Source organism: Petromyzon marinus, chromosome 32 (assembly GCF_048934315.1).
Source record: "Petromyzon marinus isolate PM22_M1 ecotype Great Lakes invasive population chromosome 32, UKy_Petmar_22M1.pri1.0, whole genome shotgun sequence".
Lineage (NCBI taxonomy): Eukaryota > Metazoa > Chordata > Hyperoartia > Petromyzontiformes > Petromyzontidae > Petromyzon > Petromyzon marinus.
The window spans coordinates 12,451,522-12,478,650 of NC_133698.1; the positions used below are offsets into that span (position 1 = coordinate 12,451,522).

Sequence of the window (27,129 nt, forward strand, 5' to 3'; positions counted from 1 at the left end):
AGGCCCAAATTTATGATGAATTGAGACCAGATCGCCGTAATTGAGAATCTGGGCATGGAGTGATGACCTCAGGCCATGTTGCGTAAGGGTTGTCTTCCTGGCAGCTGGATGGCTGGTGCATTGGGAGTAATGACATAATCCCTAGCAACAGCATGAGTTTGCGTTCTAATCTCACTTGGACACCGGTGTATCCATTTTTTCTCTCACGATATTTTGGGTCTTATTAAAATCCCAGCCTTCCAGACTTTACGAGCATTTTCTGTACTCAGGGGCCCCTTGTTTTGTCATGAATGTTTGAACACCTGAATTAAAGTCTAATATCTTGGACCTCTGAGCCACCCGGCCACCTTCAGTTAGAGAAGGTTTTCATGCAAAGAGTGTACCATGTGCTCGATCGTGTGAGGCAGAGGAGTCCGGTAAGTAGTAGTGATATACACCAAAGCTTTGTTGAAACTTGCTGCCGTTTGTCTTTTTTATTCCCCCCCCCCCCCCCCCCGGCAGATGACATCTTTATGGTGGAAAGCTCCGCCGTTTCAAAGAAAACGACGCCGTCACGACCGGCTGAGCCAAAGAAAGACAAAGTGGACACCATTTTCACCGACCCACTCAACGCACTCGGTGGCCCGTGACGAAGAGACGAAACAAACCGAACGTCGTAACGTCTTTTATATATGTGAAAAAAAACACACACAAATGGCACTTTTATTTCCAGGGTAGAAGCTGCAGTCTAGCATTGCTTTTTTCTAACCTGTGCTGCTGGTGGTCGGCAGTCGCAGTACCGAGACGTGATTATATTACTGCTGGAGGAGGCTACGGTGAAGGTACACAGATGTAAAGAAAATGCTTGACACCAATGCCGCTTTTGACTTGACGTGCACTGAGCAGTTGTAGAAGCCCGACCAAAAGACCCACGTGGGGAGGGAGGGAGGGAACAAACGTAGGGACGCCGTGAGCTTTCGGACATTTCTATTCGTCAATTAGAAGTTGGGAAGAAGGCTTCTAGAGACAGGTGACACAAATAGCCTCGTTTCCACTGGCACATCCGGTCCGCACCAGCGCGTGTGGCGCCCTCACGGTCCTGGCGGTTTCCCACTGGCTGTTTTCCGTGCCAAACAGTGAAACTCTGTCCTCACAATACATCTGAATTTGGCATGGGGCGGGGGGTTAATCATTATTGTCATAAGCGACAGGTGCGACCATTTCCTTTTTTAAACCTTTACTTGGCATCTAACGGATTCGCCACTCACTCCTTCCCCATTGCTTCACTGAATTGTCACGATTCAATTATTTTTGTCGTCATTTTTACAGTCTTCTATTTAATCTTTTGTTTCGTTCGTACACCGTCGTTCACCGTTAGCCGAAATGTGATGGTGCATTTTGTGCAAAAATCGCTTACACGCATGATTTGGTGCACATAAGCGTAGGAATTCATGTTTTTTTTTCTGTTACGAATCGGGGCGGCCGTTACTTTCTTACTGTTTACCATCCCAAAAAACGTGCTGGCAGGGTGGTGGTCTGAGGTTGCCAATTCATCCTACCTGCCTTGGCTGTTCCCTGTATGGTGGGAAGAGACTGCTCTTGACTTTTTGCCGTCGGTAAATTCAGATCTGTACGGAGGGACGTGCACATGTTACTCGGAGGCTTTATAGAAATGACACTTTAACCAAGAGCTCTGTTTAAAATTAAATGATATTGTAATAATACTTTACATTTGAAGAAATCTTTTTAAATGACACTTGCTGCTTACTTTTATTACCTAGAATCCAGCATTACACAGAATGGACGAATGCATTGCCTTACTAATTACGATGACCTGGGTTACTATGGCATATTACACTCGCAATATTTATATACGTTAAATCGGTGCAGCAAAACGCATCTTAATCTACTTCCATGGTTGCATGTCTATGTTCCCCACCTTAACCAGTCCGTATGGACCATCGTTTGGTGAAGTACGGTTAAATAACCCCCTCGACCTGTGCTGCCTGAGGAGGCCCTCACCCAGCAGTGATTTACAAAAGGGTTGTACATGTGTGCGTATGTACGTACGTACCCATGTACGTGGACAAATTTGTGTCTGGTTAATGTCATCGTCGCATGTTGCTCAAGCTTTGTGGTCTAAGGAGTCATTTTTCGTGATTCAATGTCACGTTTTTTTCGAGTGGCTCGCAAACTTCACACATTCTGAAACAGCCCCCTTGGTGTACCGGGAAATTGGTCGTTGGTTCACATAAACCCATGTGCCCACGCTCAGGGCCCATGTTTGAATGCAGACAGTTGCCTGTGATTAAACTGAATTTTCAAGTCTATTGGTCACAACGCAGTCACAAATTACTTTTAGGTTTGGTTTTGGCACTTAATGTAGTAAAAAAATCAACTGAGGACAATTAAAACATAATTTTGACTCATGCAATGAACATTTCTCACGATGGGAGGGCCGGTGGGAAATCGCTGCCCCCATGGCATTTCCATGGACCATTCGCAAACCCGAGCTGATGCACTCGCGTGCGAGAAATCCGCATGGATTCTTGATCTCGTCACGCTAATTGCACAATAAGGACCACATTGGGGAAAATGTAATTTCAAAACGTATACAGGTTTCCCTCACTTTATGCAGCATAGATGCACAAAGCGAAACCGCCCGAGACAACTGCCGGCCAAGTCGCTCGCACAGTACACACAATGTTGCCGCACGTCCGACCACATAGCCACATGTGGCAGTTCAAATCACATGTAGCGAATTTTGGGTAAAACTACAATGACCATATATACGCAAAATCGCACAAACCGGACACGGGTTAAAACGAGGGAAACGTGGCATATCGGTTTGTCATTTGACAATTGTGTTGCACATTTTGCAGGAAAGTGCGCTCCGTACTGTGTGAATGATGAAAGGCCACGATTTTCAGCAACAGTCCTATGAAAAATATATTCTTTGGGACCATCTTCGAAGGCACAGCACACTTTTCCGGGCGTTTCAAATGGATTATTCATCTCATGACATGGTGTCGATTACACACTTGGATTAAGTTATGGGTAAAATACTAGAAAATACATTCAATTCTGAACGTTATCCATTGTAAACCGATTGGGTACCCGGGGCTTAATTTATCACTGGATATTTTCTGGATTGTTAGTAGCTTGGAGTACGGATGTGACTAATAGCCACTGCCAGGCACGGAGATTTTCCAGGTTGCTTTTCCCCTGACAGACCCACGTGAAATTAAGTTCGAATTGTTCTGCATAACACGTGGTAAATGAAATTAGGAAGCCGTTGCGATGCACACGTCCATAGATGCGCGCATTTTATCCTAATTGTCTGAGCCAATAGGATTAACCAACTTGAATGCTTGGCTCGACATTACACGCGGATGTATTTTTCGATTTAAAGCTTTCGTGACTGCAATGATTCATCTTCTTTGGTTCTTTCGGTAAAGTCACATAGAATGAGAATAAAATAATAAATTGATAAAATAAAATAACACAATAATATTCTCACGACGTTTCGGCCACAACACAAGTGGCTCGTCCCTTCACCTGATGAAGGCCGCTTGTGTTGTGGCCGAAACGTCGTGAGAATATTATTGTGTTATTTTATTTTATCAATTTATTATTTTATTCTCATTCTACGTGACTTTACCGAAAGAACCAAAGAAGACGCGGATGTATATTGACCAAAAGCAGATCATAATAGTTGGCAGAGACTTTATAATGGGAGCAAAATGCTCTTCAGAGGTATTTGGAGCACATTTTATAGAGACAATTTGTGAAATTAGAGTATTTCCTTAACTTGTTTTTTTTTCAGCTTATAACCTTTCGTTCACTTTTTTTGTATGTAAATACAAATATCCATCAAATTTTCGTTTCCTTTTTGGCGGGGGGTGGGGGGGGGGTATAATAAATTTGCAAACGAAATTGTGTGCTTGGCAAAGCAAATCTGTGCTTTAAAAAAAATCCAATTGACCTGTGAATATTTCAGAATACGCGAGCCCTCATCCACAGTTCTCACGCTCGTGCTGTCCAGCTCCCCTGTGTTGCTTTTGAGTCGTTACCCCCCCCCCCCCCACCGCGTGTTGTGGTGGCCGACGCATCCCCTACCACGTGCTGGGATTGAAAAAAAAACAACGTGGGATATCGTGCTGTACAACTTGTCGGGGCCGAAATAAAAACACTGGCCCACATAACTTGAGAGCGGACGGGAACCTTGCAAAATATTGCTGGATATTACATGCCATGAGGCAGGCGCATCCCCCATCGTCAACAACGTCTCGATAACAGGAATGCACTAAGTCTCAAGTCTGGGGACGTCTCTACCGCCCTTAAACAGTTTCACAAGGTGCAATTTGATTCGCAATTTTAGGTACTGATATATAATAACTTCCTTTCTGTAAAAAAAAAGAACTGCCTTTGCTATAATTAAAAAAATTATTCTGATTGTACTGTGCATTAAAGTATTATATCATTGATTCATTAAATGTGACGACGTAAATTCATCTCATGTGATCAACAATAATTATTTCATACTTATGGACAATAAAGTGTTAACACTTAAATGATGCTGTCAAGGTTCGGTGTCTTATCAATATCCGTATGCTTACCCCCGACCTGCATGAAATTCGAGGGTCCTGACTCATTTAAATAAACAATTATTTTACATCGTGGTGAATGCTCACGAGCCACTCGTGGCTTCATACATCATGTGAACCCACTACATCTAAACATCACAATAAAAAAACATTGATTATTCCTTGCAAATGGCTAGGCTGACACCGCTTAGATCCTGGGTTCCAAATCCGGGCAACCGGCTGTGATAAGTCGCGTTCTCAAGTGTAGCGAGTTGACGGTCTCGGCCTGGTCACCGTTGACTGCAACAACAACAAAAAACCCCATATTGAAAATCGCATTTCTATATTTTACCTACGACACGAATATTATACTCGGTGGCCTGAGCGGTTGGGGAAAGTGTTGCCGCTTAATGTATGAACCAAACGTCACTTGAGAAGGTATTTTAAGGGGCAGCTATCTGCTTCCGTGAGTAATTCTCAGATCCGAGTGGATAGTTTCGTCCCATGACGTGACGCCGGTGGCTCAGTCGAGATAACCTTGAGGAACAAGGCCAAAAACAACAGCGAATTGATGCATCCTTACACGCATGCTTTCCCATCGTCCAGGCGTTTGCATCAAACACGCATCCCGCTCTGCTGTTATGCGACATGCAATACAAATGACATTTGCTGTTTAATTCCTGGTGGGAAACGTCGATGCAGGAAGGCCTCTGGACTCAACAACACATGATTACATTCTGTATTAGGTGAAACAAAGCATGGAGTTCATTCCCATTGAGGATGTGTTCAGTAAATACGACATGATTTTAACTGTCCACGCCTCTATGAATGGCTTTATTTTTCCAATCCAACGTTCTGACCACGTTTATTTCAATGTCGCTCTGAATAACTTTGGCGATAGCGAGTCGTCTGCTTCTCTTGACGCCTCGTATGCAGCTACACTGAGAGGCAATGAAGAATTCACGGATCAGAGAGCAAAAACACCTTCGTGGACATGGGCAGGATAATTCGCTCGAAGGGATGATGGGCCCGGTGGTCAAGACTAGCAACGGAATGGCAGCCAAAGTCGAGATTCGCCTGAAAAAACGTCCACCGTGGGATGTCGATGGACCTTTTGCATCGCGTGACAGACGATGGCTCGGAGAAGGCCTTCATCCAGCAGTGGATTGATCGTGGCTAATTATTATAATAGAAATATGAACGGGAGCTTGCCTCGCCAATTTTATTGAACAAATCATTTGTTGATGCTTCGTTGGCAGTTTGTGCTCTGAAGAAGGGGCAGTTCCCGAAACGTCGCCTTTTATCTACAGTACTTTTAAGGCAGTGTTATTGACGAATTCGTTGTAAAAAAATGTTGTATTGGGTTGTTTAGTATCCATCCATAATACGGATTGTTTTTGTTTGTCAGATCACGTAAATATAAATGTGTCGTTAACCCGGCCACCACCCGACACAGCCAATGAGTAAGGTATGCAACCCGGTATGTATCGCGTTTATTGAGAAGTAATGACTTTTTTAATGGAACTGTGTCACTTCTTATGGAGGATGTTGTATCGTGAACGTCGTGCAGAGTCGGTCTCGTGGTCACGCTGACCTCCGGTGTGGCTCGTTGGTTTAGGCCCTTTTTTTCTGCCAAGGGCCATTTGGATATTTATAACATCATACAAAATTATCAACTTGAAAAATTTGCCCGTTATATTTGGTCAAACATTTCATTAACTTACCCCTAATGTGATGGCTGGAACAGACCAAATTATTTTGCGGGCCTTTTTACGGCCCGCGGGCTGGGCGTTCCCCACCCCTGATTCTCAATTTCCCCGTACAAGAATACTGGGGTAAACCGTATGGGTTGACAGCTTCGCTATCTCCATGTATCTCTATGTGTCATTAATGGAACTGTGTCAACTTCTAGGAATAGTTTGACCTCCGGTGTGGCTCGTTGGTCTAGGGGTATGATTCTCGCTTCGGGTGCGAGAGGTCCCGGGTTCAAATCCCGGACGAGCCCAGCAGAAAAAAAACACGCCTGTTTTTTTTATATATAAAACTAAACAACAAAAAAAGTTGTTACATGTCGTGCTGTTAAAAAAAACTCGCGATGTTGTGCTATTCATAATGTCAGTTTTACAACTACGTCGACTTTATTCAACGCTGCGCTTGTTTTGTTTTAAGATAAGTTGCGGTCCGCAGTTGAAACTTTTTAACAAAGGAAGTTTTGTCGCCGACTCGCCGCGTGGTTGTCGATTCAATTCCACGAATCGGCGGTGGAGGGCGCCAATGCTGGCAATGACAACCTGACGGAGGATGCGTTAGAGAAAAAAATATATAATAATTTGGATTTAGCGCGATACATTTACACGGAACGCGTATAAAAGCGTTAATGTGGATGGGTAGCGTGTATTTCACACGTGAATGAATGTGACGGAAAAGAAAACCTGTTATATTTGTTTTATATTTAAAAAAATATTCGCACTTGGGCTCGTCCGGGATTTGAACCCGGGACCTCTCGCACCCTAAGCGAGAATCATACCCCTAGACCAACGAGCCGGCCGATGGGGAACGTCTCTCACGGGCCTCATATAGATCGGCCTCCGCCGTGAAACTCTGAGCAGTCCTCTCAAGCCCCGATCCTACGCCGTCTCAGTTTTTATTACAGACCAATTGGTCAGCCCGTGCCATTTATAAATCTCGACGTTTATCCTGCAAAGTCTCATCGCAAGGGAGAAACACAAACAAATAGACAATTTTTCTTGCCGTTGGTTTTCACACCTGATGATGACCGTTTGTGTTATGGTCGAAACGTCGTGAGAATTTTTATTGTTTTATATATTTTTTTATTATTTTATTGTATCCCTTCAACGTGACTTTACCGAAAGAGCTAAGATTATAAATAGACAATTGTTGTGCCCGTGTTGAAACGGCTGTACGCCGTCATGGACCTGAAAACTCAAATTTCCCCGTACAAGAATACGGGGGGGGGGTGGTTAAACCCGTAACGGGTTGACAGCTATGGGGTAATGCATTAAAACGTTTAAGAACAACACAAATAATAAGAACAATAACAAACGCCGCGGCTAACTTCAGGGCCTTCGTGTGTGGCCGCAGTCCACCAGTCAAGGCGCGCGTTGCTGTAACCATGGCGACCGCGACCCCCGCTGCTTTAAAGTTTTCACTTTCCTCGTGAGGAGATTTTATTAAAATTTTAATCTCTTGGGGTTTAGCGTTGGCATTCTACATCGTAGTTGACTGTTACAAATTGTTAGTTAACTGTTGATAACAGTGGGAAATCGCGCTTTTTTGTTATATATATTTAAAAAAATCTGTAAACTTTGTTCTGAGGCGACGAAACTTACGGTCGACATTCGGTGTCGGTGGGCGATTAACTCGTCAATGACGACACTAAAACTAAAATTATTACATTACAGCGACTGAACAGTAAAGTGTGCAGATTTACACATTAATTAGAGCAATCTCTTTCGGTCGTCAACTTTACAAGTCTGAGATCTGCTCCGATTTAGTCCACACAGTGAAGATGTTCGTCATCGTTAAATACGGAGGTACAGTACGGCAATTGGTTACTTACGTCACCTCATTTGCTTAATTTACTTAATTAATGTAACGAACTTTAAACAACAATAATATTGGCGTCTCTTCACGTGTTAATTTGAGAACAGGCCCTAAACTCTCTGTGCGGCAACGTTTTCGCCTCTTCTTTACTACCTTAATCTATACATTTACCTGAGCCTTTACTAAGTTTAACTTCATTTACATATCCAAAGTGCATACGAACGATAACCATGTTACTTGATAATGTATAGTTATAACATAAAAACAGTTCAATACGGTAAATGTATTATAAAAAAAGTGATTTAAAACAAGCCGGTGTGTTAAAGTACGCAACGTTACAATGCTTCGTGGCTGTTCTTACATCGCCCTCTGCCCTTTAAATCACCGAATACATTCTACTTAAAATTACAACATTGTACTTCAAATTACAACGTTGTACTTAAAATTACAACATTGTACTTAAAATTACAGCACTTAAGTTCGTGTCACGAATTATCGTCGCGGTATTTGTGAGTGTTTAACCGCGTCCTTTAACAGAAAGTTAACAAGGATACGTGTTAGTGTATAACGTTATTTCAAAGCTATTCGACATCATAATCCAACTCTCTATAGTACATTAAAAGGACAATGTTAGGGTCATTATGAGACCTCCTTTGCCAGTAGCAAGATGTAGTAATAGGTTTTTACTCTTTTATCTGTCGCCAGATAAAAAGGGTAACCACCTATTACTATAATGTTAGGGTCGTTTATCGTTTACTTTATGCCGGCAGGTATATAGTGTATTTAAATTGCGATATGAATGACCTGTGTACTGGGTCGTACGCACGTTACAACTAAGTTAGTGTTTAGTTTAGAGTTTAGACTCTTACAGCTCGGACTTTATTATTCGTCGTAAACTTGTATTTGGCCGGCAGATAGCCACCCCCAAACACACACACAAAATAAACCCACCTATTTTGATTTAAAGCTTTCGTGACTGCAATGATTCATATTCTTGGTTCTTTAGGTAAATTCACTTAGAAGAGAAACAGTAAAAGAATAATTAAAAATATATATATTGTTTTTATTGTTTTATATATTTTTTTCTTTTATCGTTTCTCTTCTACGTGACTTTATCGAAAGAACCAAGAATATGAACCCCCTTATTATATAGCCTTAATAACAGAATTATATTCTTGGTTCTTTCGGTAAAGTCACGTAGAAGGGAAACAAAATAATAAAAATATAAAACAATGAAATTATCACGACGCTTCGACTGCAACACAAGCAATCATCATCAGATTTTCTTGCTGTGGTTTTCACACCTGATGATGATTGCTTGTGTTGCAGTCGAAACGTCGTGAGAATTTTATTGTTTTATATTTTATTACTTTATTGTTTCCCTTCTACGTGACTTTACCGAAAGAACCAAGAATATGAATCCCTGCAGTCACGAAAGCTTTAAATTTAAAATGTAACAGACTGTTGTTTGCGAGCAACTATTAAGATCGGCAAGGCCACACTAACGGCTGGGGGCTTGGTGGTCAACACCTCGCCCGGCCACCTTTGTCTTCCCAATGCTCCAGTTTCAGCACCGGGTGCTCATTTAAGGCTGAGTCGACCTAGCGGTGGGGGGGGGGTGGGGGGCCCAGCAAATGGTTCGGATTTCCATGGCCGATGCTGGCCACGTGCGGGAATCGAACCGGGGTCACCGCCGGGTTCGTAGAAGCGCCACCACCACCACAGCTTCCCAACAAGGGTGGTGTGGATTAAAATAAAGACTTAAAGGTTTTGGGGGGTGTTTTTTTTATCGTAGTCAACACGTCAATAATGCACATGAACAACAAAACAAGGAAGCAACGCCAATGTATGTATGTGTATGTCGAAATTATGGGCCAATTTGTTGAGCTGTCATTTGTGGCCAGGTCGCTTTTGAACAACAAGGTAGTAATAATAATAACTCAAGTGGGCCTTGCCTGGTAGGATTGGGATGGTTTAGTTTTAATTGTATGTGTTTGAGTCATTTGTTTATCTTTCTTGTACTCTGCACTACTATCATGTTTTTGTACTGTTCGTTGTTGTAACGTTCTTAACCACCCCTACTACATATGTGAACAAGAGCTTGAAAGATTATCGGATTCCTCCAGCATAAATATTCTGATTCTGATGTTCACGCCTTCCAACTTGCGTTTGTCAGCCATGTTTCATATTAAACCACACAACGAAATAACGTCAAATAAAAACATGACCTTTTTTGCCAGCATCAAACAATGATAGTGGCCTGGTGAGACAAGACTATACAAAAAAGTCTGTCTGGTGGAGGCGAATCAGTTTGAAAAACAATTTCAATATTATCAGAGCATGTTTTGTTTGCATGTTCACCACAAGTACGTGTTGTTAATGCAGACTTAATTCATTGGTGTTTGCACATCTTAATCCGTTTTATTGCCAGAAAATGTAAAACCTATTAAGGCATTACATGTCGTGAGATGATATAGTCTTGGCTAAAAAGCCTTATCCAACATCACTGTTATCGCCAAGTTATTGGAAACCCTATCATATCGAAATGTTTCCAGGACCCAACCTGAAAAATATTCTTCAGAATCGTTTTTTTTAAATCCTGGATAAATACAGTATTTACAAAATGCAAGCATGATGCTTCAAATAGTCGGTGTCATAGTTGGAACAACAACAACAACAGACTGTCTAGAAGTCTAGCCATCCTGGCTGACTCACCGAATGGTAGTGAACACATTCCTGCGGAGGGAGCTGGTAGGAACGTTGGGTTGCTCGGTCAATGGCCAGGGTCAACAACGGCGGCACCACGTGGTGTATTCCGCAAATATGCCCGACTGTGAGGGCGGGCACAAGCCGGTGTGAGTAGGTTAAACGTTGAGTTTTATAAGGACACCACGGGGTGACCAGCCCCTCCCCACCCAGCCCCACCCCTCCGACCCAGCCCCACCCAGCCCCTCCCCACCCTCCCCTCCCTACCCTCCCCACCCTCCCCTCCCCACCCAGCCCCTCCCCACCCAGCGCCTCTCCACCCTCCCCTCCCCACCCAGCCCCTCCCCACCCTGCCCCTCCCCACCCTCCCCTCCCTACCCAGCCCCACCCTCCCCTCCCCACCCAGCCCCTCCCCACCCAGCCCCTCCCCACCGTCCCCTCCCCACCCAGCCCCACCCTCCCCACCCAACCCCTCCCCACCCAGCCCCTCCCCACCCTCCCCTCTCCACCCAGCCCCACCCCTCCCATTTTTGGATGCACGACGGACGGACGGACACAATAATCCCCTGTGCGCTGGTGTAACCAGGAGGTTCCTACCAGTAATATGCTAATGCTGTGTGTGCTCTTGTTCTTACAGAGCGACAGCAGGCGCTATTTAACCCGTCTTGCCAGGCTCGCCTACTGCTTCGCTCCATCCGCATCAAACTTGGCTGTGACCCTGATGGTGAGCAACTACCAGTGCCTGGAAATTATCACGCAATTAATTAAATTACAATAACAAATAGATTGATTTATTACCAAAAAATATTTCATAGCCGATGCCTTTGATGCCACCACATACTCGGATTGCTTCCTTATGCCAGCAGTTGCAGAGTCGACATCCTGACCTCCAAGGACCACTCATGCCACTCATAATGCATACATGTCAACCCCTTATCAGTGTCTACCCATTCAGACCTTATTGGTCACCCCGTGCCCTTATGACTCTTCAAGTTCATCCTACAAAATCCCATCACAAGGGAGAAACAAAAATAGACCAAAAAAATTACCGTATTCAAACGGCTGTTTGCCGTATGGACCTGAAAACTCAATTTCCCTGTACAAGAATAAATTTAAACCATATGGGGTTGACAGCTATGGATATGTATATTCTTGGTTCTTTCGGTAAACTCACGTTGAAGGGAAACAATACAATAATAATATATATAAAACAATAAAATTCTCACGACGTTTCGACTACAACACTAGCAGTCATCATCAGCTGTGAAAACCAACGGCAAGAACATTGATGATGACTGCTTGTGTTGTAGTCGAAACGTCGTGAGAATTTTATTGTTTTTATATATATTTTATTATTGTATTGTTTCCCTTCAACGTGACTTTACCGAAAGAACCCAGAATATGAATCACTGCAGTCACGAAAGCTTTAAATCAAAAGCTATGGATATGGGTGACCCCCTTACCCCATCATAATCAGTGCCCCCTTACTTAAGGAGTGTTTGCACTCCTTAAGTATTTCATGCCCACACACAGATCAGTTAATATTCAAAGTTTCCTTTACTTTCTTAAATAATATTCCAATTGAGTATCATTCACATGCTGTCATGAGATCAACATTATCGTATTTGTAATTCACAGCAAGCAGTAGAACATCATCCAATGTTAAGGGCATGGCCTCTGGAAGTTGATATCACCTATTTATGAGGTTCCGCTGCCTCATACAATACTGTATAAGGAACCCATGACCTACCGTGTTCGTTGCGTAGTCCTCAAACTAAAAGAGTTTAATCCCCAAAGCTGGATTTTGCCAATTTAAGTAAAAAAACACAATGGTTTTTTTTGTACCGTCGTTCGTACCAATGTGCAGTGATTGGCAACGAAGCCACTAATTATAATGTGTAATATGAATTACAAAATGTTATTGGGCATCTTAGGGGATGGTTATATTTAAAAATAAAAGTTTTTAAATAGCTCCTGCTAAGCTAAAATGAGTTCAACTAAAGTGTGACTTTTCATGAAGGCAACCTTGCTAAGATAACATGATTACAGCCCACATAATAGCAGTTGACGTCATGTTTTTTATATTAAGAAATTAACACACATTGAGCGAATATTGAACACAAACCCACTTCACATTTGGCATGAGGTAAGTTTGTTGACAAGGAATCCATTCAGATCTCTCGTAAAGCAATGCAATACTTTGTGTTTCAGATCGGCCCATAAAAGCAGATATCACAGGTTGCATGACAGTCAAGCTGATATTTGTAATTCTCACTGCTGGAATTGTGTACGTGTAGGGCTGAAACAATCAACTCACTACACTTGAGAATTTGGTTTAATCAATCAAATCCATGCCTGGATTCAAAGTCAGGTTTATGGTGGTCTGGCCTCTTGAGCCACCTGGCCAACCTTAGTTTTTTTTTCACTAAACCTCAGCGGAGCTGGAGTTGTGCGACGAGATGGGGCAGCTGAAGCACGTGTCTGCATGGCCGGAGCGGCTGGCGAGCGAGCTGCTGGCCGAGAGGGAGACGCTGGTGGCTGTGCGAGTCTTCAGTGAGTGGTCCTCACCACACAATGTCTCACGGAAAAAACAATTTTGGCATCACCACACACTCGGGGGCCATCCATTTAGTACGTATGCATGGAGGGGGGAGGGGGAGGTCAACCCAAGTGCGTACGCTTGCGTACGGGGGGTCTACTGACAATGTGCGTACGCATAGGAAACAGGGGGGGAGGGGGGGTGAAGCCTCGATAATAATTTGTCTACATTGACCTTCAAATGAGTTAGTCCGGCGGTGGACTATCTGTTTGCTTAAACACGTGAATTTTATTAATCCTTGATCGTTTCTGCGTGGATTAAATATCGGCCGTTCTATAGGATTCGGGGGGGGGGGGGGGGGGTGGGGCGGGGGGGGTGCGTCAAGCGTACGTACGCAGGTGGGGGAGGGGGTGTAAAAAGTCCTCGTGCGTACAGGGAGGGGGGGAGGGGTCAAGTTTTGACAGATTTTTGCGTACGCACTAAATGGATGGCTCCTAGGGAATGGCCTAGAGAAGATGACATCACAGAGCTAATTGCCAGGTCACTTCAGTTTTCCCTTATTCTCACTAGGTGGTGATGTGTCTTCTCACATGCCCTACAATATAGGTGTTTACTGCATGACAATAAAACCAATAAAACGTTTTTTTTATTATCCCTGACGTCCGGAGTATACCAAATGGAATGAAAATCCCCCCAAAAATGATGTGTCCAGTTATTGGTAACCGAACTAAGGCAATCAACTTGTGACACTTGACAATCATCAACAGCCACCATCAACTCACTGCTGAACGAAGGCCTCCCTAAAGCCGTCGGCATCTCTCACGGTCTTGAGATGCAAAGATCCATGTAGTTACTGCATATGGGCTGACCTACTACACTTGGTATCCCAGTTTAATCGCAGGGGAATGAAATTCAGATTTGAACCCAGAATCACAATGGTCCTTGTTCAGTACTTTGCCACGATATTTTCACTCTGAGCCACTCAGCCACCACTCATTCTCAATGGTTTTTGTCTCCAAGTTGGTTTGCAGCTGGTTGGTTTGCAAATGAGAGACGTATTTTTGTTGCACATTAAACACCAATACTTATATTTAATACGGTGAGGGAAAAGGTATTTGATCCCCTGCTGATTTTGTACGTTTGCCCACTGACAAGGAAATGATCAGTCTATAATTTTAATGGTAGGTTTATTTGAACAGTGAGACAGAATAACAACAAAAAATCCAGAAAAACGCATGTCAAAAATGTTATAAATTGATTTGCATTTTAATGAGGGGAATAAGTATTTGACCACTCTGCAAAACATGACTTAGTACTTGGTGGCAAAACCCTTGTTGGCAATCACAGAGGTCAGACGTTTCTTGTAGTTGGCCACCAGGTTTGCACACATCTCAGGAGGGATTTTGTCCCACTCCTCTTTGCAGATCTTCTCCAAGTCATTAAGGTTTTGAGGCTGACGTTTGGCAACTCGAACCTTCAGCTCAAAGAGCTGTACAACAATCACCATATTTTACATTAAAGAAGGGGCTAAATCCCCAAAGAAGGAATTCATTTCCCGTATCTTGTTCTGTCTGTGCAGGAGAAGGTGACCAGTTGACGTATCGACCTCTACTGGATGATCCAGACATCGTCAACCCCAAGTTCATCGGTACAAATAAGATATTCTATATCAAGGAGTTTCCTATCGAAAAGACATCGTCAACCCCAAGTTCATCGGTACAAATAAGATATTCTATATCAAGGAGTTTCCTATCGAAAAGACACATGATCCTAATCCCCAGTTAACTTAATGATAAGCAGTATGATGCAACCATCTGTTAAGAAGCCAGGCTCTCGATGGCAAAGAAATAAAAAAACATACACGTTTGTTTGAAGACGACAATTACATAATCAGTAAGGTTACGATTTTGTCATCATAATTTGACTGAAATCTACGGCAAAAGTGTGGCAAAAGTACATGAATTCACGGAAAGGTCGTGGAACAAGGGACAGTATTCAAAAAGAAATAAAGCACAACAAGTTATTTGTTTGTCTGTACCTCAGTGTCTTTCTGCATCACCCTGTATCTGTGTATGTATTTCCGTGTATGTGTATATCCCCACGTCTCCGTATATCCAGGTGTCTGTATCTCCGTGTCTCTCAGTATATCCCTTTCTCTATCTCCGTGTCTCACTGTATCTACGTCGGCTGGTTTTCTCTTCCAGTCAAACCCTGGAGGGACCTACTCTAATAGGTTTAAATAGTTTTGTATTTTCTAAATGTTGCATTTTGTCTTAGCTCAGCGTACTGTCATCATACACCGCACATTAATACTTTCCTGGATTACACATTGCAGTAGAGGGAGCAGTGATTTAGCACAAGGTAACTTGAATAAAAAATGTTTTGCATTGCAGTGAATGGTAGTAACTCTTGTGGCTGCAGTGGTGACGTGAATACCAATTAATACATATACGATTTGAAAAATAATCTTACTCAATCGCGAGTTTACAAATCGATATTCATAGGTGAATCTATGCGTATTTCCACCCCTAGTAATCAGTGCACCATTACTGCTGGCACTAACAATAACTGAGCAGTGGAGTGCTGGCACAGCGCTCTATGAACTCGATGACCCGAGTTTAATTTCTGGCCACGGCTAACATCGTTATCGGAACCAGTATTATTATATCGCAGCAATGTGAGAGGTAGCGACAGCATGTGGAGATATTCATCCAGCAGTGGATTAACAATGGCTGATGGACGATACTGATGCCCTCTCGTAGCACGCCTGAGCAGCCGTGACAACTACAGGCCAATGACAAGTGCCAGAAACAAGATCAAGAAAGTGACCAAGAAAAATCCTGCAAACTTTTCCACCTCCAGCTTTGATGGTAGGGAGCCTCATGCCTTACATGTATATGTGGCCAGGTGTCAAATCATGTGTCTTGAATAGTAGGGGTGCATGTTGCTTGGTCCACCACAACCACCAACAATACTATCACCATCAGCATCATCACAATTACACCATCACCACCACACCACCAATTAAAATGTCACGAGGTATTCATGCATTCACCACAATGGCAACCACACCACTAACGCCATGACCACCACCACATCCACACCGCCAATACTTACCATCACCAATTGATTCAAATGTCTTTAGGTATTCATGCAATGCATAATTACAATGCACCAGTGATAGACACTCAAGCGGACGGGTTGGTCCATAGTGATTCATAAAACCTAGGTGCAGAACAATCCATTAAATCTGAAATGATTCTTGTGCTCACGATACATACATTTAATCGATTACTTATGTACTAATAGATCTACAATTATTGAAAATTACATAAAAATGATATATTTAATGCTAATCATGCAGAGGATCCCAAAGCATTTTCCAATTAAAACAATGTTTCGAAAAAAAACATTGGTCAATCCTGCTTATAGATAACTATAACAATGTTTATAAATTTGATTTAAAAGGTTCCGCTGTGCAAGTATTCCTGAGATGACATGCAAATGTTTGCTTAAGAAGAGTTAAACAAACAAGAAATAACTAACATGACAGATGGCACAGATGACAAAGAGTACAGACGAGAGAGAAAATCAAGACAGAACAAAGTAGAGACTATAGAAATGGAATAATATTCATGAGACAAAATATAATTGATTCTTCGCATCAAATCATGATGAACAATTTGTGACAGTTCATCAAATTGCATGTGGCCGCGGGATGTGGGTGAAGCGTTCACTCGTAACAGTATTCACGGGGTGGAAGGAACATGAAGAATCTTTTAGTTCGTTGTCCTCCGATTAGCACTGTTGGCTACGCACGGTGCGAAAGAAGTTAAGCATACATCCTATAGGCGGTTGTGTGATGAGTTTTTGCTTTTTGTTTGTTATTTCAGGGCCTCCAAAATCTGTTGGGTGCTCCAATGGTAAGCTGGCCACAGTGAGAAGCAGATCTCGACAGTCCAAAAACTGAGTTTTAAAATTTATAAACAAAACGCTGTGTAATACGTATGATTTACACTTATAATGGATAACTGGGTATGAATCAGTAGCTTGGGTAAAATAGTGTCATCCGATGCAATGCTTAATTCAACCAACTTTGCAAACAAGTGTTCGCATCATTTGTAATTGTATATACATAATGTACGAATAAAAGTTGTGACATGTTTATGTACAACCCTTTTGTAAATCCACTGCTGGATGAAAGCTTCCCTATGCCATATTCTCAGCATGCTGGCCAGTGAAAATTTGTCGAGGTAAGAAGCATATATATGTGAGTATAGAAACAGTACAACAATGGATTTAGTTGTAAGTCTCGACTGCCCACAGCTCAGCACAGGACTGCAACCTCCTATGAAAAGCTGTCCTGCCTTGTGATCATCCAAGCACTATCCAGGCCCAACTCAGCTAGCTTCAGAAATCTGCCGAGATAGGTCGCATTCCAGGTCAGTTATACCAGCATATACGTTTTAATTAGTATTGTATTGCCATGTTAAATTTTAGTGTTAGCCATGTAAGTTGTACAAGTGCATGGACATTCCAAATGAATGAGCAACATAGACAGGGTTCATTTATGCTTCTATTTTTTATTGTAACTTGCGCAGAAAACCAATGAATCTTGATGCCAAATATATTTTATATACACAATACACTTGCAGACAAAGGTACATTTTCCCACAGAATCATTAGATGCAGCATCTCCAGTATACACACGAAAATGTGTGACCAACAAAAACGAATGACTACTACAGTATAATATATTTTTTCGTAAATCTATTCACAACGAACTCCATGAAGGATTTACATCCATGTTAAGCAGGTTTATTTCATAAAAAAATAAGAGATCAAGGCATTAAACACATAAATTACGAACAAAAAATTTGCGATGAGCTCAACATTTGTTTTACTTGCAGTCATATTTCAGCGTACCTCAGCCTCAAAAGAGATTTAAACTGAAATTTGCAGCATGTGAAATTACCTGGTGATGGCAGATGTGCAACGTTAGCTCGCTTACAATCGGGTAAATTCTAAACAAACATTTACTCTACCATGGTCAATCACAAAAGGCAATCTGTTGGGGGGAGAATCTCTTCATGCAAGGTTGATCTGGTCAAGAATGCAAGGTCACACAGCGATTCATGTTTGGTGTGAAGTCCCAAGGTCATGCTTTCGCTGGCTCGACGCACTCCAGACAGACTGCAATCCAGGCTCAAGCCAAGTCTCTCTTTACGTTCACTCTTTCTTCTTACTCCCAGCAGGACTGGCAGCTGGCACAGGGTGCCCGTTGTGTACCGCTCCCTCTGATGACTCCAACTTGTCGGTCTGCAGCAGGTCCACACGCAGATAATCGTGTGGACCTTTTCCCTGAAAGAAAACACATGGGCTATTAATTCCTTACCTTTAAGAGCCACTGTGCCAACTGCATGTCAATCCTCAAAAAGCCTCAACACCCAATATCACTTTCATTTACAATTCTTTAACCGCATGAAATATTCCAAAAATGTTTACATATCCAGACCTTTTGTGGTTTCACTGCTGGATGAGGGACTCTCCACGCCCATGTGGGTCGTGGATGTAATTTTTCCAACACTTCACCGTGATACTCAGTGCGGTGTTGGTGAAGGCGGGTAGCATAGATGTTGGAACGTAGCAGTAGAGAACGAGGTGTTTTGCTGTACTGCCCTCTTCTGCGCAAAAAATAGACCCATTACCTGGCCCAACAATGTTTCGAAAAAAAACACGCATTCTGTTCGTGCTCACTCATTTTTTTACTAATATACTAAACAAGGTTTTGATGCCCTTCATACAATCTCCACAGCCTTTCACACCCAGTGCACCGCAGCCTTCCCACCCTATTTCACGTCACTGTTACTCAAATTAAACTGTACAGCAATAGTTACATGAAATGTTATGAAAGTACACGTTAAATTAAACATGAGTGGATTGTTATTCAGTCAGTAAGTATTAACTAAATGTCTTGGCTGTTAATTAAACCTATATATTCTTGACATGTTTTTAAATTATATAATAATTTATTGGGGTATGCAGAAAATCGATAGGCCTGGTCAAGGTACACGGGCCACTGACGGGGCAAGTATGGGATGCGTGGAAATTTTATAGGGCAGGGAGGGGGGTACATCATCATCACCATCACCATCCACGGACAGATAGCCCGTAGGGTGTCCACTGCCCACTTCGTAATTTGTTTCCACTTTCCTCCGTCTCGACGAAAGAAAGAAAAAAAAGGCTGGGAACCAATGCGCTACCTCGAAAGCACTGGGGTGCTTGTATGATCCCGCCAGGCGGTCCCACAGCGTGAAGTACTGCCCGTAGTTGCACTCGAAGTAGAGGTGGTGGTCGGTGTGGTGCGCCGAGCCGTTGATGACATCCCGCAGGATCTGCGGCACGCGGTAGTCGCCGTCGTGGATCGACACCGTCCAGATGTTAACGAAGATGTAGAGGCCCAGGTAGACGCCCTTGTGCAGCGGGAAGAGGAAGGGGTAGATGTGGTAGGGCAGGCTCTGCATGAAGCCATCGATGGGGTGGAAGGCATGGCTCGCGAACGGCGTCGGCACCTTCCACTTGTGGTGCGGCTTGTGTAACGTCTGTTGAGGCGAGAGAGAGGCAGGAGAGGTTCCTTATCATCAACATGCTAATTATTGATAATTGTTATTATTAGAGCTGGGCTATATCATTTTTATCATCTCTTAACTCTCGATTAATTGGATACAACCTAAAATAGTAGGGAGGAGCGGGGAAGTCTCACCTCCAATCCTACGTGTGCCGCTGGATGGGAGCCGATGGTTGGTGCTTGTTGGAGAACATTATTTAAATACAGACATCGAATAGCCCTGCTCTACTGTAAAGTGAATGTTTTTACTTTTGTATTTCTTCTTTGGCACTTTTTCCCAGATTTAGTCCAATTGTGTTATTGGTTTCATTGTCGTGAAATTAATACATTTCAATTCACTAATACCTCAGCAAGCAGTGCACCATGTTGTGTCAGGCAATGACCTTTCTTAAATCATTAAAAAATATATCTATGCAATAACCTAGAAGCACACCTGCTATACTGTACAAGTGATCATGGCATGCCAATCAAACTTGTCTTTGTTACCCCCCCAATCCCGCCACAGCTGCATTAAGACGAATTAAGTGAAACAAAATAAGTTTGATATTTATTTTGTGCGGCTGTAGGTGACAAGGTTGAGACTTTCAAACCTTTACACTCGATGACCCGTTTGAATCACGGCTGAAACCCAGATTAGAACTAGGGCTGAACGATTAATCGATTTCAAATCGCATTTTGAAAAAATGTGATTAGAAAATCACAAAGGTTGCGATTTGTTGCGATTTGAAAAGTCCTATTACTTTCTTATTGGAATTGTTTTATTTTTATGATAACTTTATTTATTTAACTTAACAATTGTTCTATGTTTGATTATTCTATTTCAATTAAAACATTTTAATAAATACATGTTCCAAGCAATTAATATATTTTAAGTTGCATTAGCATATATAGAGCAGTTAATATTTTGATGTTATCATGTGGTAATGCTCCATCACATGTTTTAAATCTATTATACAGTGAATATTGAACTGAAGCTTGACTTTTAAAAATGTAATCGCAAATCAAATCGGAATATCTGTCAGAAAAATCGCAATTAGATATTTTCCCTAAATCGTTCAGCCCTAATTAGAACCCAGGATCTCAGCTGTGCCAGCTTCAGTGTTCTAAGATGGCATTAGCCTTACTCCCACCAGGGCTTAATTTCAGCTGGGTCAATCTGGGTTAATATATCCACGTTTATCACATGACTGTCACTCGCTATGGCTACGATTAACTTACCTAGCTTAGTCTGTCAGCGACTCAATACAATCTGCAGTGAGGTTGTACTCCAGGCTGGTGAGAGTGGTGACAGTAGACTTGCCTTGTAGATGGACTTGTGGTGGAGAACGCGGTGTATCCAGTATATGACCATGTCGGTGAAAAGCAGGAACGACAGCATGCTGAACAGCACGCCCAGCAATCCTGGTATCCAGGGAAAACACGCCATATGTTTAATGCATTCCCAGCAAGGTTGAAAGTAATGATGTATTAACTCTGTCCGTCTGTTCGTAGCAAGGGGATGAGGGGGCACAATATTGCTCATGAAGACGTGAACTAAATTGAAGTATAAAGTTGTGTTGCTATTCGGGACTTAGCCTGTAAAAAAACTTGCTGATCCGACCCTCGTGGACTTGTGAAAAAGAGCTTTATAGCTCATCGGATTCCTCCAGTCTAAATAAAGAAAACTTCCCATATTGACATTGATCAACGGGTTTACAAAAACTTAGCGGTAAAAAAACCCAGCGCTAAATGGCGATAACATCATGAACCCATGCGTGCATCTTGCCCTCCCATCATAACATCATTACATCATCTTGTGATATCACACATAGTGTAACATCTTGTGCTGGTCGGAAAGTAACCTTATTCAATACTTACAAGGACAAAAGCATGTAGGAAAGTGTGATATAATCCATGCATATGCATTATTTTTTTTGTCTACATTTTCTGCGAATTATAATCCAATGCACAATTGGCATCGTGACAGGAGATGAAGCAACACCTGCTCGGGAATTCTCGCAGCTCCAAATGCACTCCCCTGTGTCAGAACAGCCCACGGAACAACTTTCTGACGTCACTTCAGCAGGACTCTGTCCTCGCTACCATACAAAAAAATCACTGCTGGATGGGGGACTCTCCCCGCCACATGGGTAATTATTTGTCAAACGTCAAATATTTTTCCCTCCAAACTTAAATATGTCAAAAGTAAAAAAGCCAAATTGTATTCGATGGGCTTTTTTGTGAAGTCACTGCTGATAAGGCAAAGACCATCAATTCACTATACTAGAGAACCCAGTTTATTAAATAGGCAGCTAAAACCTGAATTGAAACTCAGGTTCTCAGCGATCCTGGCTCAGTGCTCCCACATGGTATTAGTGACCCGAGCCAATTAGTCATCTCTTTCTTGCCTAGCCAAAGCTTACTTTCAACAGGCATCAGTTCCCAGCTGCCGGTGGTAGTCAATACTGACCGGCCAATGTTATTTATTAGCTGTCACTTGCGCATACGAGCTCATCGCTCGTGCATGCCGGGTTCACCACAAGGGAAATCGTGAGCTTCTCCAATCAGTTCCTGAAGAAGCTTCCAGCAGGGGGAATGAAATGTCGAACATCGGAGAGCTGCCGTGTGCGATATAATTTTGTGGGTGCACGTGGATGGGCGGATGTACCGAAAGCTGAATTGTCGAGGCTGTCGTAGAGTCGGCTGTAACCTCTGACCTCCAAGAAGAACAGCGCGACCGTAGGGATGCTGATCCAAGGCATGGACTGTACTGCGTACTTTATCTCCTTGCGCACCTGGTTCTGTAGAGAGATAGCCGATTGAAGGGAGACCACAACTCAAAAGACAAAGTTCTTTTCACGTATACTCACACCTCAGTTGTGCATTTTGGGCGGTCAAATAAGAGTCCAAAACTTAATTTTACCTCAATTTCCCAATTGTGATACCAGTGTCATGTAATGAGATAGATAATCCCTTGGGATCTCTCAAAGAACAGTTACAGAATGGTCCACAGAAGCAGATTTTATACAGCTGCCTCTGAGATCCCTTCCAGTGAACTCTGGTCCACATGGTAAGGGGCAGCACTTTCCCACTTACCTTGCCAGTGAGAGTAAGTTTCATTACATGGTCAAAATTATATTTTGAATACTCAAAGAGCTGAAATTCACTCAAGTTAAGTGCCCTAATGTGCCCGCACCTCCAGAAACAGCGGGTGGCTCATAAGCTTGTGATCGAAGATGAGGTAGTAGCTGAGCGTGGCGAAGATTAAGTAGATGGCGACGCCGCCCAAGTTGGTGACGAGGAGGAGGCTCAGGGTCTGGCGCACGGGGTCGTCCTCTGCCCACCACGCCGGGTACACGTACGGCGTGAGCACCCGCGAGTCAGCGTACTGCAGCACGATGTCCATGGTGGCTGCAATGCAAAGGGAATCCAGTCGGGAATGTCTTGACAGCCATCCCGCCAAAGGTGCCCGGATGATGAAAGCAAGGCAGAGCTTGTGTGTTCGGTGTGGTGCAATGGTTCTGATCAGGGCTATTAATACAATTATCGATGAAATGGTAATTGGTTTTGGACTCGGATTATATATTCCAAAGTCAGTCATGAAATCGATAATGAAATCCAATGCAATTGTGTTCACGAACGTGCCGATTGGCACGCACAAAGGATCAAACTGCACGGTCATCATCAGTCACTGAGTGGTATGTTCCAACACACACATACACACAGGGCTGATATTTTAAATGTTAAAGACATTTTGATCGTCATCATCAGCCATGATCAATTCACATCGGGATGAAGGGCTCCCCCCAAGCCGTCACCATATGCTCGGTCCTTCGATGCAACAATCCACACAGCACCCACACGAGCTGCTTTCATTGCTCCGTCTCCGTGGCAGACGTGCTTTCGGGCGTGTTTCCTCCTGTGGACGCTAGTCTGTTGACCACTGCCTATCATCTTCATCGAGCAATGTGCCCTGCCCAAGCACACTCTGCTGAACAGTTTGAATGATTTTGATTTGAAGCTTTCGTGACTGCAGGGATTCATATTATTGGTTCTTTCGGTAAAGTCACGTAGAAGGAAAACAATAAAATAATACAAATATAAAACAATAAAATTCTCACGACGTTTCGACTGCAACACAAGCAATCATCATCAGGTGTGAAAACCACAGCAATAGTTTTTTTCAAATTTTCTTGCTGTGGTTTTCACACCTGATGATGATTGCTTGTGTTGCAGTTGAAACGGCGTGAGTATTTTATTGTTTTATATTTTATTGTTTCCTTTCTACGTGACTTTACTGAAATAACCAAGAATATAGTTTGAATGATGTCACTAACTTGGGTATATCCTCTAAATCCATGCATTCTCCTTGTCTCTTCAGCTTTTCTTCCACTGTCTTAGTTAATGATCCATATGTCGAAGCAGGGAATATCAACCGATTATAAAGAGTTTTCTATCGACACGTTGGTATGTTTATTTTCATTATCAATTTCATTTTTTACAAAAGCACCCCAACCTGCTCTCGTCCGTCTCTCTATTTATATTTTTTATCCTTTTAGTGTCACAGTTTTCCTGACTAATGTGTTGAGTTTTTGTCAATTGCGATTGTGCACCAACTGCCAATGCAGCAGCAGAGCAGAGTAAAATGTGTTTCTTTAGAATAGAAAATAAATGTAATTGTATATTGAGCAGTAAAGCATCGCCCTGTGTTAGAGAACACAGGGCGATGCACTGACTGTCTCTGTGTACTATCAATAACTGCTTTGGAAATCAATTTAAGTAATCTCAAATACACGCAATGAGGTAGCACTTTCCCAAAGTGCACACAGAGACAGTCCACAACACAGACAGTACAGAGACAGTCCACAACACAGACAGTACAGAGACAGTCCACAATACAGACAGTACAGAGACAGTCCACAACACAGACAGTACAGAGACAGTCCACAACACAGACAGTACACAGAGACAGTCCACAACACAGACAGTACACACGAGACAGTCCACAACACAGACAGTACAGAGACAGTCCACAACATAGACAGTACAGAGACAGTCCACAACAGACAGTACAGAGACAGTCCACAACACAGACAGTACACACCAGACAGTCCACAACACAGACAGTGTACACAGAGACAGTCCACAACACAGACAGTACAGAGACAGTCCACAATACAGACAGTACAGAGACAGTCCACAACAGACAGTACAGAGACAGTCCACAATACAGACAGTACACAGAGACAGTCCACAATACAGACAGTACACAGAGACAGTCCACAACACAGACAGTACACACAAGACAGTCTACAATACAGACAGTACAGAGACAGTCCACAATACAGACAGTACACAGAGACAGTCCACAACACAGACAGTACAGAAACAGTCCACAACACAGACAGTACAGAGACAGTCCACAACACAGACAGTACACAGAGACAGTCCACAATACAGACAGTACAGAGACAGTCCACAACACAGACAGTACACAGAGACAGTCCACAACAGACAGTACAGAGACAGTCCACAATACAGACAGTACACAGAGACAGTCCACAATACAGACAGTACACAGAGACAGTCCACAACAGTACAGAGACAGTCCACAATACAGATAGTACACAGAGACAGTCCACAACACAGACAGTACAGAGACAGTCCACAACACAGACAGTACAGAGACAGTCCACAATACAGACAGTACACAGAGACAGTCCACAACACAGACAGTACAGAGACAGTCCACAATACAGACAGTACAGAGACAGTCCACAATACAGACAGTACACAGAGACAGTCCACAACACAGACGGTACAGAGACAGTCCACAACACAGACAGTACACAGAGACAGTCCACAATACAGACAGTACACAGAGACAGTCCACAACACAGACAGTACAGAGACAGTCCACAACACAGACAGTACACAGAGACAGTCCACAACACAGTGTACACCAGGAAGTCTAAACAACACCCGCAATAACACTATGACAACAATGTAGGCACAACAAAGTACATCTCGAATGTAGCCGTGTATTTAAGGTTAAATACAGTAATTATGTACAGCAGCACTACTGTAATAAAAATGCAGTTTAGACACCGTCGCACATACACGCGTATGTGTGTGACATGCACACGTGTGTGTGCGTGTAACATGCACGTGTGTGCGTGTGACATGCACGTGTGTGTGTGTGCGTGTGACATGCACGTGTGTGTGACATGCACGTGTGTGTGTACGTGTGACATGCACGTGTGTGTGTGTGACATGCACGTGTGTGTGTGTGACATGCACATGTGTGTGTGTGACATGCACATGTGTGTGTGTGTGACATGCACATGTGTGTGTGTGTGACATGCACATGTGTGTGTGACATGCACATGTGTGTGTGTGTGTGACATGCACATGCGTGTGTGTGTGACATGCACATGCGTGTGTGTGAACTCTTACTTGGCCGAGTCAGAAGCCCCACAAGGGGTTACAAACGATACCGTCCGCCTCTGCTGTCGGTGATGGCAGTGCTGGTGGTGGCGGGCGTTGAGAGTGACGGTAACTGGGGGTGGTGTAGAGTGACTTGGTGGTGATGTAGAGTGACTTGGTGGTGGTGTAGAGTGACTTGGTGATGGTGTAGAGTGACTTGGTGGTGATATAGAGTGACTTGGTGATGTTGAGAGTGACTTGGTGATGTTGAGAGTCACTTGGTGGTGATGGTGTTGAGTCACCTGGTGATGGTGTTGAGAGTGGCTTGGTGGTGATGGTGTTGAATCACCTGATGATGATGTTGAGAGTGACTTGGTGATGATGTAGAGTCACTTGGTGATGGTGTTGAGAGTGGCTTGGTGGTGGTGTAGAGTCACTTGGTGGTGGTGTAGAGTCACTTGGTGATGATGTAGAGTCACCTGGTGATGGTGTTGAGAGTGGCTTGGTGGTGGTGATGTAGAGTCACTTGGTGGTGGTGTAGAGTCACTTGGTGATGGTGTTGAGTCACCTGGTGATGATGTTGAGAGTGACTTGGTGATGGTGTTGAGAGTGGCGGTGGTTGTCGGTATTGGTGGTGGATGGTTGTGGGCGGGGCCGTCTCGCGTCCCACGCCACCGCCGGCAGAGCTCCGCATTGGCTGAGGCGCTCTCCTGACCGCCCTC

General features: G+C 43.2%; 3 protein-coding genes and 2 non-coding genes across 12 annotated transcripts in view; 3 read left to right on the forward strand and 2 right to left on the reverse strand.

The window, feature by feature from the left end:
• Positions 1 to 4,553, forward strand: part of LOC116948187 (WASH complex subunit 2C-like) — a 29,907-nt gene extending 25,354 nt beyond the window's left edge. For all 6 annotated transcript variants that reach the window (XM_032964640.2, XM_032964639.2, XM_076071302.1 and 3 more), the window contains one exon: positions 502 to 4,553. In XM_032964640.2, coding sequence (XP_032820531.2) covers positions 502 to 629 — 128 coding nt within the window. In that variant the 3' untranslated portion in view covers positions 630 to 4,553. The remainder of the gene's footprint in view (positions 1 to 501) is intronic.
• Positions 4,554 to 6,498: 1,945 nt separating this feature from the next.
• Positions 6,499 to 6,570, forward strand: TRNAP-CGG (transfer RNA proline (anticodon CGG)). Its single transcript has one exon. It is a non-coding gene; the product is annotated as a tRNA-Pro (tRNA).
• Positions 6,571 to 7,037: 467 nt separating this feature from the next.
• Positions 7,038 to 7,109, reverse strand: TRNAP-AGG (transfer RNA proline (anticodon AGG)). Its single transcript has one exon. It is a non-coding gene; the product is annotated as a tRNA-Pro (tRNA).
• A 291-nt stretch (positions 7,110 to 7,400) lies between these two features.
• LOC116948189 (uncharacterized protein CXorf65 homolog) lies at positions 7,401 to 17,548 on the forward strand. Of its 3 annotated transcripts, XM_032964645.2 has the most exons (6): positions 7,425 to 8,119; positions 11,473 to 11,559; positions 13,272 to 13,388; positions 14,954 to 15,022; positions 16,137 to 16,244; positions 17,268 to 17,548. In XM_032964645.2, exons 1-6 carry the CDS (start codon positions 8,095 to 8,097, stop codon positions 17,342 to 17,344), a joined length of 483 nt encoding a protein of 160 aa, XP_032820536.1. In that variant the 5' UTR covers positions 7,425 to 8,094; the 3' UTR covers positions 17,345 to 17,548. The 3 variants fall into 3 exon arrangements, with proteins under 3 accessions (XP_032820537.2, XP_032820538.1, XP_032820536.1); XM_032964646.2 differs by lacking the exon at positions 17,268 to 17,548 and having other exon boundaries at positions 7,401 to 8,119; positions 14,954 to 15,090; XM_032964647.2 differs by lacking the exon at positions 16,137 to 16,244 and having other exon boundaries at positions 7,405 to 8,119.
• A 389-nt stretch (positions 17,549 to 17,937) lies between these two features.
• Positions 17,938 to 27,028, reverse strand: SC5D (sterol-C5-desaturase). Its single transcript, XM_032964643.2, has 6 exons — positions 26,438 to 27,028; positions 23,178 to 23,392; positions 22,650 to 22,782; positions 21,303 to 21,403; positions 19,638 to 19,976; positions 17,938 to 18,735 (listed from the first exon to the last, which is right to left on the reverse strand). The coding sequence occupies exons 2-6, from the start codon at positions 23,385 to 23,387 to the stop codon at positions 18,604 to 18,606; spliced, it is 915 nt and encodes a 304-aa protein (XP_032820534.1). The 5' UTR covers positions 23,388 to 23,392; positions 26,438 to 27,028; the 3' UTR covers positions 17,938 to 18,603.
• Between the last annotated feature and the right edge of the window lie 101 nt (positions 27,029 to 27,129).

Bases quoted from the DNA above. Each gene is read 5' to 3' on its own strand.
- LOC116948189 (XM_032964645.2), top strand. From the start codon at position 8,095: ATGTTCGTCATCGTTAAATACGGAG. The intron at 8,120-11,472 runs GTACAGTACGGC...TTGTTCTTACAG, and splicing joins CGTCATCGTTAAATACGGAG to AGCGACAGCAGGCGCTATTT. The intron at 11,560-13,271 runs GTGAGCAACTAC...ACTAAACCTCAG, and splicing joins ACTTGGCTGTGACCCTGATG to CGGAGCTGGAGTTGTGCGAC.
- SC5D (XM_032964643.2), bottom strand. From the start codon at position 23,387: ATGGACATCGTGCTGCAGTACGCTGACTCGCGGGTGCTCACGCCGTAC. The intron at 21,404-22,649 runs GTACATCCGCCC...CCTGGATACCAG, and splicing joins CCTCGACAATTCAGCTTTCG to GATTGCTGGGCGTGCTGTTC. The intron at 18,736-19,637 runs GTAGCGCATTGG...GTTTTCTTTCAG, and splicing joins AGCACCCCAGTGCTTTCGAG to GGAAAAGGTCCACACGATTA.